The following is a 22144-nucleotide window of genomic DNA, read 5'->3' on the forward strand; positions in this document are numbered from 1 at the left end:
CTTATCGAGGCAGAGAGCGTGTGCTGGGAACAATTTTTCTTGAGGGGTGACGATAAAGCGAGCGTTGCTGCTGCTCATTGTACCTTGGTCTTGGCCAGGATTGGAGCGTCTCTTTCCAGCAGCATCTCAATCACCTTCTCGTGCCCACTCCGGGCAGCACAGTGCAACGGCGTCAGTCCGTCCTACACGTGCCAAGAGAAACAGCCATTTCTGTTTTTAGTTTAACTGGCGTGGCAATTCATTGTTGGATATATCCTCCAAGCAGCATCCACGTATTTAAAGCTGAACATTCTCAAGTGTAATAATCCCGTGAAACCTAACATGAGCTCCACGGTTAACGTTGAGTCAAGATCGTAATATTAAAATGACACTTATGCCGTTACATTAGACAGAGAAGTTTGCAGGCTTTCATGTCTGTGTCTGCTATTCATTACTGGAAATGTAATTAATTTAACTTGATTCAATTTCTTCTATTAGACAAACTTGAGAGTTTTAGCCCACATTTTAGTACAAAAATTTATTTATAGGTCTGGCAGCAACCATATGTTTAGCTGCTGAACTGAGCAGGGCTCTACAGACCCACAATAACATGGCCTCAAATGCGCAAGACTCCCTGTGAACCACTCAGAGCTTGCTTTGAAACACCACCTGGGCTAACTCCAAAGTCCCGGCTGTTGTGGTGTGCGGTATCAGCAGTGGTTTGCGAACTGCACCACAAATCCAGAAACCTGAATTAAATTCCCAGTCACAGATATCATCTACGGCAAGTTGCATCTGAAGATCCTCGGCTGACTCAGGAAAAAATATATCGCACGCGGTGTGGCTTCTACTCATTAGCACTGGGGAGAAAAATGTGACTGGGCTCGGTGCTAATCACACCATCCGCTTGAAGTGGTCTGTTGTTATGGCTTTAATAGGTGCCCGCTAACCACACATGCCCTGAAAGGTCTTTAAGGCCTAGAGAGGGGGTCTTTGTCTTTGGTGACAGCACCAGCAGCAGTGGTTTGCTAAATTGTGCAGGCTGTGTCTGTGGAGAGGGCACTGCAGGACATCGTACCCTGGTCTTGGTGTCGATCTTTGCTCCCCGGTCGAGCAGCAGCTTCACCATGTTGTTGTTCCCTCGCTTGGCGGCCACGTGGAGGGGAGTGATGCCATTCTGTAAAACATCGCGCAGGGAGCGGCCGACACTGAGATCGTCTCAAATAAAGGGGGCTGAGGGGCTCGGCACCCGACCCAGCTGAGATCATAACCTTGGGGGTGCTGTGGTGGCGAGATAATAATTGCCTCGCTTGGTATATAGGTCGTGAGTTCGATCCCGACCCTGACGCCTGTATATTTGGAGTTTGCCTGGTCGCTGTGTGGTATTGCAGTTTTTTTTTCTCCGAGTCCTCCGGTTTTCCCCTCCACATTTAGAAACACACGTTTAGAGGATTTGACTGTTATAAATGTCCACGTGAAAAGCCACTTCGTTGAGCTGTCATTTGTGGCAGCCAGGTCACTGCTGAAAAAGAGCTACATAGCTCAGTGGGCCTCCCCTGGTAAAATAAAAAAAAAACATTTAAGTAATTTATAGTTTTTGAATTTGGGCGACCACCTGTGGCGAAACTGGATTATCATGAGTAGCGAGTTGATGGCCCAAGCTCTGGCACTTCTGATTGTACAAAAACACAAACTTGTTCATTTTATTTCGTTAAGACCAAAATTTAAGAACATAGTTGCACTGAAATGGGATGAGCACTCTTTGCGGGGTGTATATTAAAAGTTGTGCCTCTCGCACGGATAAAGGGGGCTATTTGCAGTGACTTCAGAAATAGTTCTACGATGTCATGTTCAGGGGATGTTCCCTGGCACGGGGTGAAGCGCTGCAACATTGAGAGAAGATCCAAATGACTTTGTCTTCATCTCAGGACACGACACTAATATAGCACACACATCCTGAGTGGGACATAACACCTCCTGAAAAAAAAAAAATCTAAAGTGGCATTATGGCTCCCGCATTTTTTTAAACATAAACAAGCCAAACAAAAGCACCACGAGGAGCGCGCGGGGGGGGTGGGGGGGCGGCTGCGCGCTCAGCGGATCGGTACCCGTGCAGTGAAGTCGACCGCGGCGCCCAGGTTGAGGAGCAGCGTGGCCACATTCATGTTGCCGTAGTGCGCCGCGATGTGCAGGGGGGTGAAGCCACTCTGGAAACAGCAGGAGGAGGATGACGAGGGAGGACGAGGAGAAGGAGGACACAGCATGAATGAGGCTGCTGTGTGCCGAATATCTGATGTCTGCCCACCCATACCAGATGTGTACTATCATATTTTTTTCTCCCCCCCCCCCCGCACCAACTAAAATTTGCCTCTTTCCTTTCACACAGATCTCAGTTTAAGACTGGTACTTGCCACTGTTGGGGCAAAGCTCGTCGCGTTTGTTGAGAAAAAAAAACATTCTGACATGATGCTGCAAAAGTTGAATCCTAGCTAAATGGAGGGTTTTATTGTATTCCTTCTTTGAGAATTATTTTTTCAAGTTTGTGCTCTGATCTATATGCTAACTTCATAAGCTTATCTTCGACTCCTTTGCACTTATGAATTACAGGATATTTGGGTACATTAAAACAAACACATGGATTTGAGGAAGGTTTTTTAAAAAATGTATTAACTGGATTTAGACCCACGAGGGCTTAGGTTTTTTTACCCCAGTATCACTCGAGACTACAGCAAGCGGCATCCCGAGCAAATGTGCGATTCAACGGGTCGGAGTTGTCTCTACTGTGTGGATGGTCACGATAAACGGGCAACAAATTCCCTTACGTTAATGCCAGTGAAGAAGAGTTATCAGCTTTATATTTCCCAATTAGCCTTATTAGGTAAGAGCCATCCACAAGGTAGAGAGACTCTCACGCGTGGATTGCCACACGCTCCGTCCCGCGAGTGCACTGCCGTGCCCCAAAGTGAACCGCCGTGGAGTTACTGCACCACAATTATCACTATTCGGGGCATTAAAACGAATCCCCAATTTAACATGCAAGGCAAATACATGTTACAAATGCAGAGATCTGTGATGGATGCAAAAGCTCATTTTGCACACTCAATCCAAATCGAATTACCGGTATGAAAATATAAAAATGATTCAATCACGTCCATAGTATATTTGGATTTTTTTGTTGTTAACGTGTATGCACATTTAGATACCTCATACACAGATGCAAGCATGCAATACACATGTGGAAAGCACGTATATATCTCGATGCTCAGCTGCAAGCGTTCAAGACGCGTCACGTCCCCGTGTACGGGGGCGACGGACCAGGTGAGCCGTGTGTGCACGGGCATCGGGGGGACGCTCGCTCGCTCGCAGGCTCGCCTGGGAGCGAGCGAGCGCGCGTGACACGCGCGTGCTGTTATACCTCAGTGGTTTGGTTCAGCATCATCTGCGAGAGCTGAGCACAAGCCAGGCAGCGTGGAGAAAACAAAGATCACACGTGGGATGATGAGTAACGGAGCCGCGTGATCGGCGTCGTGCTGCTGCTGCTGCTGCTGCTGCGACCGCGCGCACAGCGAGCGTCGCAAAGCGATGGCCGGTGCCAGTGGAGTATCTGTCGCTCTGCCCATCTCCTTTTCCCCACCCGTTCCCACCCCCCCCCCACCCCCCCACACACACACTCCTTTAGTGCCTTCTGAATTCGGTCAGGCAGAAAACTGAATGTTCCCGGGTTCACTCAAGCAGTAACCCCCCACACAACCCTCAACCCCTTAATAGATCAAATCGGGGCCAGCCCCCCTACGACTCCGCCTACCCCCCCCGCGTGCCTCTCTGCTTTATTATTTTCCTAGATACGCCACTGGCTGGGGGTGCACGTGATTCGGCGAAACAGTGCAGAGGCCCGGCGGCCTAATTATGCACGGCAGCGGCAAGACAAAGACGAACGCAGGCGAATGCGGCAGCGGCGCTGGATCAGCGCCGCATGGCTACGGTGGAACCTGCCGTTCACACAGCCGTTGTCATTCATTTGGCGGAAGCACATCGGAGAGTGAATGGTTAATACGGCATAATGAAACGTGATCTGAAAATTAAAAAAAAAATATATATAAAACAAAAAACATTGTGCATTACTCATGTGAAGCAAAGCCATTGTTGTGTTTACCGTATGACAACATTGTTCAAGAATACATGCATGTCATGCGCAAAAAAACAACATCATCATCATCATTTTGTGACCGTTTGTAACAAGGAAATTCGGTTAAATCTATCACAATCGTTTGCTAATCGTTGCATTTTCCTTAACAATATTATTTGAATGCATACCACATTGTGTATTGGGGAAAAAATATCTATTCGTAATAGAATGTACATTTGTAATTTGCATTTTGCTGTTCTATATTTTCATTGCGTATATTATAACTGCACAAATATATTATAACTGCACAAAGGATTGCTCTATAATGGCCTCAGAAAATTTAGTATCGCAACCCCCAGGGAGGGGAGCTAGGCGAGGACCCATGTGTGATGGAGACGGATAATGTTTTACCCCATACAAGAAACGAGGCTCTGTGGCAATCCCAGGCTTGCAGTCAATTACACAAAAAGTAATTCATTACATTTACTATGCTATTGGCCATTATCAATTATATGAGTTATCATTTGTCAAAATGCAATGGCAAACATGCATCACCGGAATTAAGCTGAACTAACGCACAATTATGAAATAAATTATTTACAATTGTGGCACGGAAATAAATTGTGTTTTACTCCCGCTGCAAAAAACGATGACCGCTGAAGAAGAGGCGTCCCATGCCTGCAGATACCTGGACGCCCCACAGGAGCTCACGCCAGTTCACACGTTGCCTCCACGCAGGCCGCAGAGCCACTCTCCCTGCCAGCTTTTTATGATAATAGCTCCCCTCCTAGACCCACCAATGGATGGCACAGAGATCGATAGGTACCAGGATGTGTGTGCGTGTGTGAATCTGTGTGTGTGTGTGTGTCCGTTGATGTGTCTTTGTGTGCGTATGAGCGTGTGTGTATATGTCTATGGGGAGGGGTATTGTGGTTAGAGCATTGCACTCCGAACTCGGTGGCTCGATTTCGATTCCCACTTGTGGCAAGCATCAGTGAATAACTGAAACGGTACCCTAGGTAGACTCAGCATTAAATGAGTACCTTGTATAGTGTGTAAACATCAGTACTGCGGAGACAAAAGTGGCTGGGCGTGGTACTGGCAACCCAACACCTCGTGTGCCGTGTCTGCCAGGACAGTCAATTAAGGCTATTGGTCGAATATTTGTCCTTCTGCTTATGTGCATATCATGCTTGCTCGCTAAAAGCACTTGCCCTCACAATCTATTAAAGGCTACATGGAGGCTGCATGGGGGGGGATGTTTGTCCATATATAGGTGTGTATGGGGAGCAGTTGTGTAGCGGTTACCATGCTGCGCTCTGAACCCCGAGAGCCGAGTTCGATTCCCGCTCGTGTTTAACACCAGTGACGATTAACTGAACTGGTCCTGGGCCTCCCCTAGGTCAATTCAGCAACACATAAATACCTGGTGCGGTGTGTAAACATCGCCGCTAGGGAGACAAGTGTGGGCGGACGTGGTGCTGGCCACCCACCCCGTCGTGTGCCGTTCCGGCCTTCACTAACAGCGCTTGGGCCTACAGTTTGTTAAGGCTACAACAGTGGGGGATCTTTGCCTTAAACGCGTGTGCGCTGGCACACGGAGCGGCGCCGCTACCTTGGAGGTGACATCGGCGTTGTGCTCGTGCTGCAGCAGCAGCGCGGCGGCGTTAGTGTCGTCCTTGCGCGCGGCGATGTGCAGCGCCGGCAGCCGCACTTTGCCCTTGGTGTCGCTCTCAAGGAGCAGCCCCACCACCTGCTCGTGGCCCTGCTGGAGCGCCACGGCCAGTGGGGTGAAGCCGTCCTGCAACACGCACGCACGCACGCCGGTTACTGCTGCCGCCAGGGAGGTTTTTTCACGGTGGTGCTATCCGGCTCTCTGATGGCCGAGACACTCCCAGCACGTGGAGCCGAAACGTCGGGCGCGGCACGACCCGAAAACACACACCCGTCCGAGAGCTACACAAACACGCGTCGTCACACCCGTGCATCGTCACACCCGTCCAAGAGCTACACAAACACGTGTTGTCACACACGTGCGTCGTCACACACGTGCGTCGTCACACACGTGCGTCATCACACACGTCCAAGAGCTACACAAACACGTGTTGTCACACACGTGCGTCGTCACACACGTGCGTCGTCACACACGTGCGTCGTCACACCCGTCCGAGAGCTACACAAACACGTCATCACATACGTGCGTCGTCACACACGTGCGTCGTCACACACGTGCGTCGTCACACACGTCCAAGAGCTACACAAACACGTCGTCACACACGTGCGTCGTCACACACGTGCGTCGTCACACCCGTCCGAGAGCTACACAAACACGTGTTGTCACACACGTGCGTCATCACACACGTGCGTCATCACACACGTGCGTCATCACACACGTGCGTCGTCACACACGTGCGGCCCGGCGCATGTTCTGTGCACAAGGTGAGATTGAAAATCGATATGAATGAAAGCAAAACTTGCAATTGAAGCCCCCCCAGTCAACCTTCACTCAGTGGATGATCAACAATTCTCCTCTACGCCCCGCAAGTTTCTCTACCCCCATCCATCTGTGTTGTTGACTCGCTGCCCCTGTTCAAATTCACGCTCAATCCTTCCTTTCTTCCTTTACCTGTGACGGACTGTCTCCTTAATAAATGAACATGCCCGCCGCTTCAGCAGTGTTTTTGCGATGTGGTCACATTTAAACGCAGTTTAATAAATTACATTTTTATTGTCGTGAATTAATTGCTTTGTAATACGCGCAGCTGTTCAGCGTGAGCAAGCCAGCTGTAAACACAGCTGCCATTAAAGCTGCAGGTGCTACAACACAGATCTGATTTACTTCCACTGGCTGATGCTGTTATCAACAGCTCTAAGAATCACTTCCACAATATCCATCAGCATACGGGTGTATCATTTATTACTGTCAAGCAGAATAAACTTAATTTTGACTGCAGCTGCAAAAATCATTAAGCCACAGGAATGAGCAATAAACACAATGACATCTCCTATTTACAGCCCTAGGTCACCGGTGGAAAATCCACATTCCAATGACGGGTCCAGTTTATCCATAGGATGAGCACTGCTGACTTCCCTGCACCTCTGATTAGCACAGTTGGCTACATACGGTGCCAAAGATGTTTAAAATTCATACAACGTGGTGCTCATTTTACCAACCTCAGCAGGATTATGATGAAATGAGCCAAATAAAACAACCCCCAACCAGGATTTAAACCCATAACCTTATTTGTGAGCCACTCGCTCTTCCACTGAGCCACCCGGTCAGGTAACAACAACTGAAATCCATAAAACAACACACGGCGAAGCATCTCCGGCGTTACGGAGTAGGTACCTCTGTCGCAACGCTCTGGTTGGCCCCATTGTCCAGCAGAAACTTGACAATCTCCAAGTGGTTCTCCTGCGCTGCCATGTAGAGTGGGGTGAAGCCATTCTGTGCACAAAGACAAAGGTGGAGGCTTGGTGCGACCGCCCCCCCGACTCTGTCTACGTGCGTACGCATGTTGAACTTCTTTCGCACCGTACGTTGCCAACCGCGCTAATCGGAGGTGCGGAAGAAAGACAACGAACCAAACACCAAAAGCAGTTCTGAACAAATTAGTTTTCAATCTTGATTTAAAAGTGCATAGCTCCTGTCGCTTCCTAACACCGGAAGGAAGAGCATTCTAGACGGTCGCAGAAGCGCATATCTGAGAGCGGTGACCGTCTTTGTTTGATGGCCAGCCAAAAAGTCTACAAGGTCCACGCTGCGAGCGAGGGCGACTCGGCAGAGTTAGTCGCCGACTCCCCAACGTGTTCCTGTGCCTCGACGCCTCATTGGACCCACATCTGCCTCCTCGGAGCTCACCTTTTCAATTGGCTCCATGCTCGTATAGTGACTGACTTGGAGACGTAATTTATTGGAGGCAATGCTTTAATTAAACACCCAGCATACTGTATACACTGCATTCAATACACACCCTACGCTGTTCACACACTCTCTGTCTCTCGCTTATACGCAACTCTATACTGGTTGCTAGCTTACAAAACAACACTTAGCCATCTGACACTGACGGCGCTGAACTAAGACAGCCAACTACCGCTAGCAGCGCAATTATCAAGTGGAGACGACAGCAGCAATGACGACGATCTTCCAACAGCAACGACGACGGGATCCCACTCCTAACGACAGCCCCGAGCTCCTGCTCGGGGTCCCATTTTATCCTCCCAGCGCGGCCTCGCTCCGCCCTGGCCACGCCCCCTTTTCTAGAACCTACTAGCAGGGTCCCGACGTGTCCCTTCCGTAACCTTTCCCCTAGATCCCTCTCGGGTCTATCCCGTGGCCTGCTGTCAGTCAGGGCAGCTACAAGCTGCAGATCCCCTTCCCTGGCAGCAGCCAGCGCTATACTACTTCGTGACAAATTCTATGTCACTACACTAGCAAGCAGAGATGCGTATATATTCAGAGGGAAATTTTACACCGAAAATAGAAGCTTCCCGCACCTCCGATTAGCACGATTGGCTGCATACGGTGGGAAAGAAGTTCAACGTGCGTACATACAAACTGCACTGGTGGGAGGAAGGCAAAGGGCAACTCCTGTGACAGAGTTGTTTTTGCTCTGATTTCTATTTGCTTAATTACTGTATTTGATTGAATTTTTTTTTATTGTCGTGACCCAGGTCTTTTGAGATCGCACCAGGTCAAATAAAATAGACTTGATACAAGCAGACACTTTGGATATAAGTACATCTGGCCTTGCTCCCAGGCGGTGTGTGTGTTTAGATCCAGCTACTCAAAATTATTTCCTGCGCAAATAAGCATTGAGGCAGTGCTCATCTCCTCTGTTTAAATCCCTGGACCGGTGTTAGAAAAAAATCCACATTCCTAAAATGGGGGTGAGTTCCTACGAAGGACAACCACTGTTGACTTCCCTACAGAGTGGCACTCCTTGTATGGCAAGATTGGCCGCGTCAACCCCCAATCAGCGTCGCAATTGAACTCATAACCCTCTGATTTGAGAGCTGCTCACTCTACCACATGTATGTTGCCCCAAAATGGACATTGCCCGAACCATCAGCCCACTGTATAATTCACTAAGAAAGCAATGCCCTTTATTTACCCAGGAAAGCATTAGAAAGTCCCAAGACTCCTTTGTTACATTTCAGGAGGGTCCTGCAACATTGGGACGTTTACCAAATTCCACTGAGTGTCACGTGGAAAGAATTGTTGTGAGGCTGTGGTTTACGTTGTAAAATATTCAAATGAGGCAGACAGCAGCTGTTATTGTTAAATGTGCGTTCTGTCGCAAGACGTAAATTCACGTTAGATCGTGTAAATATAATGTGTAATTAACCCACCACCACCGATAGGCACAGTGATGACATAATCTGACTTTATTTAAGACCGTAAACAGGAAGACCTCTTCACAACTATGGCAAATCGCCTGATGAACCAGCGAAACGTCACACTCACATTGTAAAGGTTGTGGGTTACTCTCCAGCACACCGGTGTGCTGAAGTAATAACTAATTGGCACGTTTCGTTTGTGTGACAAACCTTACTGATTGGCTGTGTCGGGTGGTGGTGGGTCAACGACGCTTTTACATTTACGCGATCCAACCCAAAAAAACCTTCATTGCAAATAAACACACATGCGACTGGCACCTGCGACGACATCAAAGCGATCGAACAGCGGCGGGAAGCTCCAGCCGCCTGCCCGCCCCTATCACGAAAAAACTAAGCAGCGGCGGATTAAGATCGTGCCCACTGGCTTGATGATCCCACCTGGAAATAACTTCCACATATCCCCAGAAATGATGAATCATAAATCACGCTGCGGCAATGGATTTTTACGCGAATGACAATCAAAGGCTCTCCGCTTTCGAGGTCGTTCAGCACGAGCTAAGCATTTGCTGCTGGCTATCTGCACAAAAGAAATGTGCGTGATTTGTGAAAATAAAATTGTTGTTATATTTCAATATAGGCATTATATACAGTACAATGTGGAAACGTTTGGAATGTGTTAAATGCATTATATATATGGTAGCCTCTGTTTAGCTGCGGTTTTAATATACTGATAATTTAAAGGTGTTCTAAGTATTTCAATAAGTATTAGAATTCGCAGAACATTAAATGGAACGATTCATTTCAGCTCTCTTGATAATGGCCATCCGACTGCCACCCCCCTTAGCACAGCCCAATGGACAAGTCCTTACTGCTGTTGCTTAGCAACAACCTCAATCTCATCCAATCAGATTTCTCTCGGGATCCATCACCATGGTAACTGCTCCGTCACCATGACTGCTGCACAAATGTGGCCAGACAGCACGGGCTGTACCATCGAGGCATCTTTATATTCACGCAGTTCAATTTAAAAAATTTTTCTCACATTCTCATTACAATACAGCGATATTAATTGGCCACTGCAAATTTGCTTTGAGAAGCATTCATAGTTACACTTTAGTGAGGGCTCCGAAATCCACAATAATAAAAGGAACAAAAGAAATGAATAAACACACGAAAGCATATACGCAGCACGCGGTTGCTTGTGCGTGCCATGTGAACATTCACGGCATAAAACGTGTCCAGAATATTGACAATAAACGTGTTGAGAACAATTTCATCGCCAATACACTGGCATGTGTAATCAATGTAGTTGTGCTATATTATCAGTCATCTGCTGGATGATACATTAATTTAAATGCGTATATATTTGTTTTTTCATTGTAACTCTTTATTTGCAAAACATTTGATTTCACGGTGGATTTAAGGAGGCGACTGACACGCCCTGGACCAGGCCTGGAGGGTCAGGAGGCCCACGACAATCAGCATCCCCCCCCCCGCCCCCTCACCAATGCCATGGTGACGCAAGATATACTGTAAATATATTATTTTAAAATATACATGCGGAGATTAGTTTATGTGTATCATTGCATCAAATGATCATTATGGGTAGTGGCGGTTTGGGGATGCTCTCATCCAGCAGTGGGCTGACCATAGCTGATGATGATGAATGTACATGGTCACACATACCAACCTTTTGTATGTATGTTGAACTTATTTCGCGCCATATGTAGCCAACCGTGCTAATCAGAAGTACGGGGTAAGGACCCTTAATCCTCTTCCTATACTGAATAATTTTTCAACTACAATTTCTGGATTATCGTGTCTCTTACACTAAATATAGCCAAACGATGGCGGTGCATACCTGTACTCCGACACTGTGGAGGCGAGCGCTGGTTGGATTGCACAAATATATTTGCAAAATCTCCTTCCCGTAGGCGTCGAGGAGGTGCCTTACCCTGGTTCGCCAAGAGAAGGCAGTTTGGCAAAAGTGGAGACAAATATCTGTCCTTTCTGTGCGGGATAGAGCGTTGCCCCCTTGCTAGCGTGGGTTTTTCCGAGGTGCTATGATTTTCTCCCACATGTATGAACACTGAAATGGTTGAAAAACATCTTCTTTTAAAGAGCAGTGGTTCTCAACGCCGGGGGTACACGTGGCAATGCCCCAGGGGGTACGTGAGGTGATTTATAAATGTGTGAAATTATATCGTACACAAGAGTCATTGGTGAATAATCACGTATGAATATGCCAATATAAAATAACTATAATAAAATGGAATTCATAGAGTAACCTAGAATGATTAAAAATACCTTTTAAAACTCATTGATCGTAAACCATGTTGTTTCCAAGAGTAACCAGCGAGCACGAACAAATGACGTCACGCGTGCAGTGTCCGTTAATTGTGTTTTTATTCGTTAATTGTTTTTTTTATTCGTTAATTGTTACTGGCTAGTTAGGATAGAACTTGATTTGGTGCTTTCGTGACTGCAGGAATTACTCTTTGGTTTTTTCGGTAAAGTCACGTAGAAATAAGAAATAAAAATAAAATAAAATTACATAATAGCATACGACGTTTCGATTGCAACGCAAGCAATCATCATCAGGTATAGAAGAGTTAAATTTAAGAGAGAGAGGAAACACAGAGAGATGGAGAAGCACATCAAATTGAACAAGATATAGTAAAATTTGGAAACAATATAATGCAGCACAGAGGGTCGGTCAAAACACAATTAACGCATGGTCTAGCTGATTACGTATACAGACAATTTGATGTGCTTCTCCATCTCTCTGTGTTTCCTCTCTCTCTTAAATTTAGCTCTTCTATACCTGGTGATGATTGCTTGCGTTGCAATCGAAACGTCGTATGCTATTATGTAATTTTATTTGATTATTATTTCTTATTTCTACGTTGACTTTACCGAAAAAAACAAAGAGTAGTTAGGATAGCTCACAAAATGCACAATTGGTTAAAATGTTGATGTTCATTATTCATACATTTATTTCTCAGAACCACGTTGGGTCAAGCAAGGGGGGTTACTCGGTTAAAACAAAATTCAACAAGGGGGGTATAGTAGCTAAAAAACGGTTGAGAATAACCACTGGGCTAGAGGAACACAGAGCTTTAGCAACAATTGGTGGTGGTGGATTGCCACCTGGCTGCCTTCCAACTTGTCTCTTGGTTCGTGAGCGATTGTGAGATGCAATTTGCACGAATAATGCAACAATATATATAAAAAAATATGTAATAAGTGACAAAAAAATATAGATTTTTTTGTATTTCATGCCATCTGCCCTCGTTTCTATAAACATTTTTCAGAAGTAGTCGTGCTGCTGAGCTGGGTGGAACAGTCAGCATTTCAAAGCATTTTGTAAGAGCCACAATCAACAGCACAGGTCATGCTCCCATTACATCACAACACTGTGGCGTAAACCATGGATGCACGCCTGATTATTTTGGCTGACATTTTAAAGACAGCAATTTCCACTTCATCAGCTGCCGTGAGATACAACGTAAAAACTTTGCTCGAATTATAATAATCGTCAATTTTGGGAAATGCTTTCGAATTTCGCTTTCGGCAAAACAATATAATTCTTCGTGTACTTTATATATTTTTGATAAATGGACCGCGATGGTTCAGTGTCTGTGTCTTGTATATATCGCCAGTTGTTGGGAGAGAAAACGTGATGTGACAAGCACCCCCATGTCTTGTGTCAAACCAACCTGTGATTGCGCATTGATGTTGGCACCAAACTCCACCAGAACTCTGACAATGTCTGTCTGGCCAGCCAACGCTGCTATGTGTAACGCTGTGTTTCCTTTCTGTGGGTCACACACACAGTTACACACGTGCACACACACACACACATGGAAACATCACAAAGGCAAAGTTCAGCCATATAGCCAGACTGGTGGTGGTGGGTGATTAGCAACCACCTATTAAGGTCGGCACAGCATACAAGCACGGATTTCTATTCTTGTCCAGCAGCAGCAGTCCTCTTGTTGGCGATGATCATCATATCCCATCTGCCTCCTCCTCCACTTCACGAGACCACGTGTTTCTCGCTTGTCCTCTGTTTCCTTCCACGAGTGTTACAAAGGAGCGGCGGTGTGTGGCCACTACCACGCACGGCCGCCTTTGTTTCCCTGGCGCTGATCTTTACACAATCCGCCAAGTGCTTCTTTTAAGGCCACTCAAACTTGGGTTGCCAGGTTCATAGCGCAGTGTCCTAAAGACTGCTTTTCTGCTCCATGCCAGCATGTGTCTTGATGGGATTAAAGCTATATTCTTAGCTCTTTCGGTAAAGTCACGTTGAAGAGAAACAATAAAATAATAAAATATATATTATATATGTGTGCTACATTATCTCCACTACCATTTTGGCTGCTGCGACGAGTTTATTGCATAAAATTGACGAAACAATAACTACCTCCCGACCAGGTAATTAGTAAATGAATTTAAGCAAATACATTGTACCGAACCCCAACATTGCCACTGAGCAGCACCTTCATAAGCGTGTTATGCCATCAATCGTAAGCATGTAACTTTCACACCCGCTACATTAATATCTTACCTGCTATGGAAATCTGATATCCTTCACTTATTTGCCAACCTGAAACCCCTGTATAGGTGTTGTGATTTGTTTGATTAATTTCAGTACATGATGGGTTTTCTTCTTTCAATTATATTGGCTGTCCAAAAATCTTTTGACAAAAGTCTGTCTCTCCACACTGAATTAACAATTCAGCTCATTGACCTATGGCCCTTCGGACCCAATGCCATCCAGCAGAGTTTTTCTGAGCAGCTAAACCGTATTTAGGCAAAAACATTACTTTTCACTGTTTTAGGAATTACATTTAAACGTACGTAAATTAAGCAAAAAGCCATGATTTAAGCAGCACCTTGATATTGAGAGTATTTAATTATTAAAACTCAACTTAAAATAATACAAAATAAAAGAATAAAACCTTTCAACGAGCATGCTCGCGCGTGTGCACGTAAACAAATTTTACGTTGCTTCAATCTTTTATTTTTGTTATACCACGGTTCCTGAGCCACAGGCCCCAAAGGCCAGAAACGCCAAGGAGCCAGCAACAAACGGCACTCATTTACAAGTGCTTTGCCGCTTGCCGCTGCCTTGTCCCCTCACCTTGGTGGCCGTGTCGATCTCCGCCTCTCGTTTCAGCAATTCGGTCACCACGTCCACGTGGCCCTCCTTTGACGCTAGGTGCAGCGCGTTGAGCCCATTCTGCGAGAACACAGACGAGGAAGACGATGATGAAGAAGAAGACGATGATGAAGAAGATGAAGACGATGATGAAGAAGATGAAGAAGAAGACGATGATGAAGATGAAGAAGACGATGATGAAGAAGATGAAGAAGACGATGATGAAGAAGATGAAGAAGACGATGATGAAGATGAAGAAGATGAAGAAGAAGACGATGATGAAGAAGAAGACGATGATGATGAAGAAGAAGATGACGAAGAAGATGACGATGAAGAAGATGAAGAATAAGATGACCAAGACGATGATGAAGAAGAAGAATAGGAGGAAGGGGGTCCCCCCTCCTCTACTCAGCCACTAACAGGGGCGGTGACGATCGCGTTAGCCCAGCGGCCGACAGCCGATTGTTGTTGCAGAGGTTCGCAGTTTCAGTTGCGAATCGAGCAACGGCCACCCCGCTTAATGCTGCGGTGTGTGTAATAAACCATCTCCTTCACAATTATCGTGTTGAACACACCCGAACTCCATTGGCAAGAGTGGACCGCTGTGTTGCCGGGCGTCAGGGTCCACATTTGCCGAAGTTGTAAATGTACCCGTGAATCACTCGATTGGGGATCACGCAGCAATTATGCCTCAGGTCACGCTTGAAAAATTAGACTATCCAACTTGCTTGAATTCTCACCTGATTCATCAAAACAAACTTGAGTTGACCGTTGGGGCAAGTGCTGTTAGCGTTCACCTATGATAGCTGGGACGGCTATCACCCGGCAGCCTTTGTCTCCCAGTGCTGATGCTTACATACCATGCCAGATACCCATTTAAGGCCGAGTCGACATAGAGGAGGTCCAGAACCAGCTTGGATATTTTGGCACCGATGTTGGCTGTGAGTGGGAATCGAGTTCGTAGCCAAGTGTGCTAACTACCGCACTGCTGCTGTACGTGTACTGTATGTAGCGTATAGATTCCGTGACAACACAAGGGGAAATGCAGTAACAAACATAACTCAGACACGTAAACAAATAATTGCAGCAATGACTTCGGGAAGTACAGATTGGTAGATGGAGTCAAACCCCGGGTGCGGATCGCTGAAAGTCCAATGTAAAAACAACAACGAATAACCAACCCTGTCTAGTGCACAGTATACATAGATTTACCTATGCAATCCTACACTTGACTGTGCTGTGTACAGTGTGTTATGCGTGCTATTGTAAAGACCTGGGTTGCATCTCACCTATCGCCCTTCCCACTCATGAACATAATGCCATTGGTACATTGAATACAACTCTAGCCGTCCACTTGATGATACACGTTGTAATTACTGATGAAACGCCGTACTCGAATTGTAAATGTTTTGGGTTTTACTCTCGAACACACCGATGTGCTGAACTAGCAACGAATTGGTGGCACGTTTTGTTTACGTGACAAACCTTGCTAATTGGCTGTGTCGGGTAGTGGCAGGTTTAACGACACATTTATAATCACACGATCTAACCCAAACACCTCTATTATGAACACTGAATACACTTTTAGTGCATACAAACGATACATAATCTAACGCATTCAAGTGCATTTTATTTTACATGCTACATTGTATAATATTCTCTGAAGTATAGATATGCTAATAACTTAATGTCTATTGATTATATTGCATATAAATACGGATAGTATGTATTAACTAACCTACCTGACGTGGCTAACAGCGTGATCTGGCTAGCTGGGGCTTTCCCTCTGTCGATATTGTTATTTAATGCATTAAGCTCATTGGGATAGAATAGTCCACCGCACCATCGAGAGAATCTGTCTACAAAACTTCTCTGTGGGGTAACACTCATCAACCGAGCATCACTTATAATCATTGTCGGAGCATGATTCGTAATCAATGGTTACGAAAGCAATCAGAAATATTAATTGATGCCAATGTTAATGACCAATAAATTACAATGTTCATGTTTACAGACAATTTTACCCTAGACTTTAAATATTAAATCTGGATGATTCATATATAATTTCTCAACTTAATTTCTGGGACGTAACTATTCTTGCCGCAGATTTTCAGTACTTCTGCATATGCCTTCGGGGTTGTGCTGCAGAGCCTTTTAATGATTGTTTGTCACGCACCACATGGTTCAGCATGATTGTCCGACGTTTATATCGAGAACCCTCCTACTGGAGAGCTATAATACAGCCCTTTGGCATCGACACAACGGGGAAACACGTGTTACATATGTAGTGTGGTGCTGGCCCGGAAGCGTCGTGCCGTTCGATGTTCCTACATCGTGGACAGCACCGTGTGGGTGGCTGTGTGTAACACCAGCCCGAGCGTGGACAGCACCGTGTGGGTGGCTGTGTGTAACACCAGCCCTAGCGTGGACAGCACCGTGTGGGTGGCTGTGTGTAGTACCAGCCCTAGCGTGGACAGCACCGTGTGGGTGGCTGTGTGTAGCACCAGCCCTAGCGTGGACAGCACCGTGTGGGTGGCTGTGTGTAACACCAGCCCTAGCGTGGACAGCACCGTGTGGGTGGCTGTGTGTAACACCAGCCCTAGTGTGGACAGCACCAAGTGGGTGGCTGTGTGTAGTACCAGCCCTAGCGTGGACAGCACCGTGTGGGTGGCTGTGTGTAACACCAGCCCTAGCGTGGACAGCACCGTGTGGGTGGCTGTGTGTAACACCAACCCTAGCGGGGCTTGGCGAGCACTGGGATAGTGCGGGCACCACGCACAGTGTGTGGAGGGGGAGAGGGTGAGCGTCAGCCCAGGGGCAGGGTTGCCCTGGGCCGTGGCACTCTGGTTGACCCTGTAGACACGTGATCCGGAATGTCCTCACAGGGTGCCCCAGGTGGGGGGACTAGTGGGTGATCACGTGTCCAGAGAGAACTCTTGGGAAGGATCGAGAGGGAACGAGAATGTTCAAGAAGGCGGGCGGGGCCGAGGGCGGAGCGGTCCCGACCGAAGATGGATATAAGGTGGGTCCCTGAGAGGGACCGGGGTCGCTGCATGCTACAAGCTGGAAGCTCAACACCTACAAGCGGGAAGCTCAACATCTCAAGCTGACGCTCTCGTCCTACGAGGCAACCATGTGGTCGGAGCCTCGAGTGAGGGATCGACCCTTCGTAGCAGTAACTCGCTGCAGTCTGTTAAAGGGGCAGTTACCCCTTTGTGTTACGGTGTTACAAATAAAAGTGTTGCCTCTAAAAGGAACAACGAATGCGACTCAGTTGGACCCACTACACATATGAAAGTGGCGGTGTTAATGCAAGGCCTATATCGGCCCGGAGTGTGCGCGAGGCTGTCCATGTGCAGCCCGAGGGCACGCAGAGCACCTGGTTGCAGGTGTTGATGTCCATGCCTCCCTTGAGGTGGTCCATGAGCCTCTCAAGGTTGCCATTGCGAGCAGCGCGCAAGAAGCTGGTCGCCGCGTCTGACTGAAAGGACAAAGCGAAAAAGCATGCAGCAGCAATAATAACCACGGTACACGGTGGCATCGCTATGCGGTGTGCAGGTTGTGCAACTTCAACCAGGGTTCACGGGGGGAAATTGGACACGGGGCCCCATTTCATTCCGAAACAGCAGGACCCGTGACGCTCAGGATACACCCACTGCCTGTGATCTACCACATTGGAGGGAAACATTTGCTGAATCATGCAGATGCGTATGAAATTCGCAAATGCACCGGGTTTCCAGTGCACATAAGTTCATTTGGATTCTTTCCCCATGCAACACGTAACAAAATGGCCAAATATTCTAAGATAAGGGGCCTTCCTGCAACAGAATTGAGGTTGTCAGCCGTTCCTAGATGAAAAAAAACAATTATGATTTGTCTTTATCCAGCAAAGTCTCCAAGGCTCACCGAGGCTCAAAATCACCCTTACGAGGTCCTGCTCGGGATGTTTGGCCAGAGTGGTCAGAAAAAAGCCCAAAGCCGAGAGAAGAAAACCCCAAATATGGCTCCGAAATCTCCATTGTCTCTCAGCGGCACCACATTGTGTGTACGTATGTATGTTGAACTTCTTTTGCGCCGTGCGTAGGCCAACTGTGCCAATTGGCATGCGGATGACGCCAGTGTCTCATGAGCCACCCACCCGGCTTCCACACTGTCGGGTTAACCATCGAACAAAGACGGTCAACGCGTCGCCTCTTTTTAGATGCGCTTCTGCGACCGTTTTGAATGCTCTACCCTCCGATATTAGGAAGCAACTGGAGCTATGCATTTTTAAATATACATTGAAAACTCATTCCTTTAGAACTGCTCTTTGTGTTTATTTTGTTGTCCGTCCACCGCACATCCGATTAGCACAGTTGGCTACGTACAGTGCTAAAGAAGTTCAACATACATACATACATGAATTAAGGTATGTATCATTTGTGCCTTTAAATTTAGATTTAAAAAATCAAGATATGTAAGCATGCAAATGTAATATCAATTACAACGAGTACCTGTTTTGTCATCCAGACATTGAATTTGGTAAAATGGCAATTGTGATCTGATGACTGAAAGTTCAATTCCAGGTTTGTTTTTAACGTCAAGATCAGCTGGCTCATGAATAAATCATCTGCCAAGTGAAGAGTGTGGTATTCCTCGTTTAAAGATTTAACATGGGATAAAAGCAAGGCCAGGCTGCTGTAGAAAAAACATCTGCTGCTCCTATAGGTCATTGCATATTTTACCATAGGCTGCAGAAGCAGTAACAGCATTCACATTAATTTAAAATACATTTATTTCCATAGAGGAACAAATAGACAAGAAATAAAGTACTGGAGGTATGAAACAATCATCCCCTAGGCACAAATACATTGATATGAACCAATACAATGGGTCTTAATACTTGCAATTGCTACGCATAAGCCAACACTGTTTTCAATCCAATTGAAAACGGTAATAATATTGAATTGAATTACGTGAAGCCAATACATAAAATCACGAACTCAGAATAAAAAATGTTAAAAACACATCTTCCATCATTCATAAAAAAATTACGTATCGCACAGCACATTTTCTTTATGCAGCTATACCGGAAAACCGTGTATGATATTAAAATGTGTAGCGTACTACTTCAACATGCATAACTAGGGTGATAAAAAAATATTGTAATATGATTTTAAAACTGATTATTTTTCTCGATGCGAAAGGTAGTACTTGACATTGACCTTTTAAGGGGAATAAAGACATCACGCTGACATTACGTGATCACATTTCATATCTAGTAGAGTGGGCGCTTATAACAAATCAAGAATTAGAGTGAAGACGAACATTAAAGCAACTGTTTGATGTCGCCCAACGTCACTTTAACAAGGAGATAAGAGGTAAAAACGATAACTTTTTTAACCTTGCACCAAAAAAGACGGGCCCCCCCCGAGCTCCGTGTGAGATCGTGTTGCGTTCACATGTCTTACAGACGCCTGCGAGATGACTGATGATGGCACCTGAAGTTTTTACCAAGAGAACATCTGTTCCCAGGCTCTGCACTACCCCGTCTGAGCAGCCTTCTCTTCAAAGCTAAGGCTAAAATTGAGAGCTGATGTCAAAATCCTGTACGATCACACGGATTGCACAAAGGACACGGGCTCTTTTTATTTTATTTCCACCGCCTTCCAACTGCATGCCTTCCACAGCCTCGGCGCGATAGACTGGTACCACATTATTTCAGAGCTGGACACTGAGATAAAGAGCCACGTTGGGTTTAGAAGGCAGTCTCACTCCCGGTGGAAAAAAAACACGATGATTTCGCAGTCAAATGCCATACATTGACTTCGTGGGTTTAGTTCATGGAGAAAGCGAGCTACAAAAATAATTTGTGCCTGCATTCACAACAATTAAGAGGGACACGTTTTGTTGATGGGTAACGCATCGCCTAAGTCATGTAATAATAATAATAAAATGCCTGCATCCCAGACAGGAACACAGTGCATCAACATGCCCATTATGTCAAAGGAAAGTCAAGCACGGTAAGTTATCGTTATCCCTGAGCGGATGATGTAGTGGTGCTCTCTCATACTTTTCTACCGCCAAACTTATCGTCTGCATTTGCCCTGGCAGCATATTCATCACTAAGCAATGCGCCCACCACTTATGACGAGAAATTCAAAACGGTGATCGGTAATAGGCGACAGCAACATGAAAAGCTCCATGCGAAACATGATGGCCAATTGAGAAATGTTTATTTAAATATCTTGCTTGCACCATAAGCAAATTATTGTTTAGTATATTGATGAGTCATACAAACAGATACTGACACCTGTTGGAAAGCCAAATGTACTCTTTTCTCACATAAATGTAATTTCTGATGCTATTTTTGGCATCTGTAAATAACTATACAAGTTATTTCTACGATGCAGCACGTTAATCAGGCGGGAGTTAATTAACCACTTTCAATGTAGGTGAGCGACTGCGTATTTCCGTGCACAGAAAATATTATGTCCATCATTCAATCTCTCCCCGTCCATCCGAGGACAATTCACAAATTTTTCATAGAAACGACAAATCTCAACTGTTCCGATACCCAGATGTATCTGCTTCGTTTTTGAGCAACATTAACAATAGAATACTCTAAAAAACGCGTTTTATACCGTATATATTTAAAAAATACATTGCGTTATGTTTTCACCCAATCATGTTGTTCACCCAATTGTGTGGTCTGGGAGTGTTTTTGCTGCACTTTTACTGCCTTTCCGAAGCTTGGGAATTGACAATGCAATTTGAACTTATTTACTTTATTTATTAAAGGGGCGCCACAGTGGTGAGATGTCATCTTCCTCGCCTGGTGTGCAGGAGTGCGGGGGTTCGATCCAAATTCTGACACCTGTATATTTGGAGTTTGCGTGTCTCTCCCCGTGGTCACGTGGATTTTCCTCCGGATCCTCTGGCTTTTCCCTCCACATTTATATAAATGCATTGAGATTATTTCGATTATTTTGCCGCTATAAATGTCCAAATGATGAGGTCACTTTGTTGAGCTGTTATCATTTGTGGCCAGGTCGCCTATGAAAAAAAAGCTAATACCTCAGTGGGCTTTGCCTGGTAGGATGGGGATGGTTTAGTTGAATGTGTTTGTGTGTTTGGGTGATTTGTTGACCTTTCTTGTACTTTGCACTACTATCACGTGTTGTTGTACTGTTTGTTGTTGTGGCGTTCTTATCCTGTGCCCCTACTGGACATCTGTGAAAAAGAGCTTTATAGCTGTTCAAATTCCTCAAGGATAAATAAATATTCTGATTCTGAATCAGCTCACGCATTTGGCACGCATGCACGTGGGGTAGCCTCACGTGTCTAATGCGCGCGGCCGTTTGCGTACAGTACGTGCGCTCGTGTGGTCTCTCATCCTGCACACAATTTCTCTCCACAGTTGAATTCCCAAACCATAAAAATGAGGCCACCCAAATGGACTGGCTTGCCAGCTTGTTTTAGCCTCGCAGTCCGCCTCGCATCCACTGCGCCAACCTGCAGTCTAAAACCGAGGACTACCAAAAAAACCCCATCGT

General features: G+C 45.9%; 1 protein-coding gene across 22 annotated transcripts in view; it reads right to left on the bottom strand.

Moving 5' to 3' along the window:
• LOC116940156 (uncharacterized) overlaps positions 1-22144 on the bottom strand; it is a 232355-nt gene that overhangs the window by 78239 nt on the left and 131972 nt on the right. For 19 of the 22 annotated variants that reach the window (XM_076065541.1, XM_076065547.1, XM_076065544.1 and 16 more), the window contains exons 2-10: positions 17989-18090; positions 14592-14690; positions 13165-13263; positions 7455-7553; positions 5721-5906; positions 3395-3427; positions 2088-2186; positions 1058-1156; positions 84-182 (exon numbers count right to left, since the gene is read on the bottom strand). In XM_076065541.1, the coding sequence (XP_075921656.1) occupies positions 84-182; positions 1058-1156; positions 2088-2186; positions 3395-3427; positions 5721-5906; positions 7455-7553; positions 13165-13263; positions 14592-14690; positions 17989-18090 (915 nt within the window). The remainder of the gene's footprint in view (positions 1-83; positions 183-1057; positions 1157-2087; positions 2187-3394; positions 3428-5720; positions 5907-7454; positions 7554-13164; positions 13264-14591; positions 14691-17988; positions 18091-22144) is intronic. The other 3 variants (XM_076065539.1, XM_076065534.1, XM_076065550.1) reach the window with 1 other exon arrangement.

This window comes from Petromyzon marinus, chromosome 8, assembly GCF_048934315.1.
Source record: "Petromyzon marinus isolate PM22_M1 ecotype Great Lakes invasive population chromosome 8, UKy_Petmar_22M1.pri1.0, whole genome shotgun sequence".
NCBI lineage: Eukaryota > Metazoa > Chordata > Hyperoartia > Petromyzontiformes > Petromyzontidae > Petromyzon > Petromyzon marinus.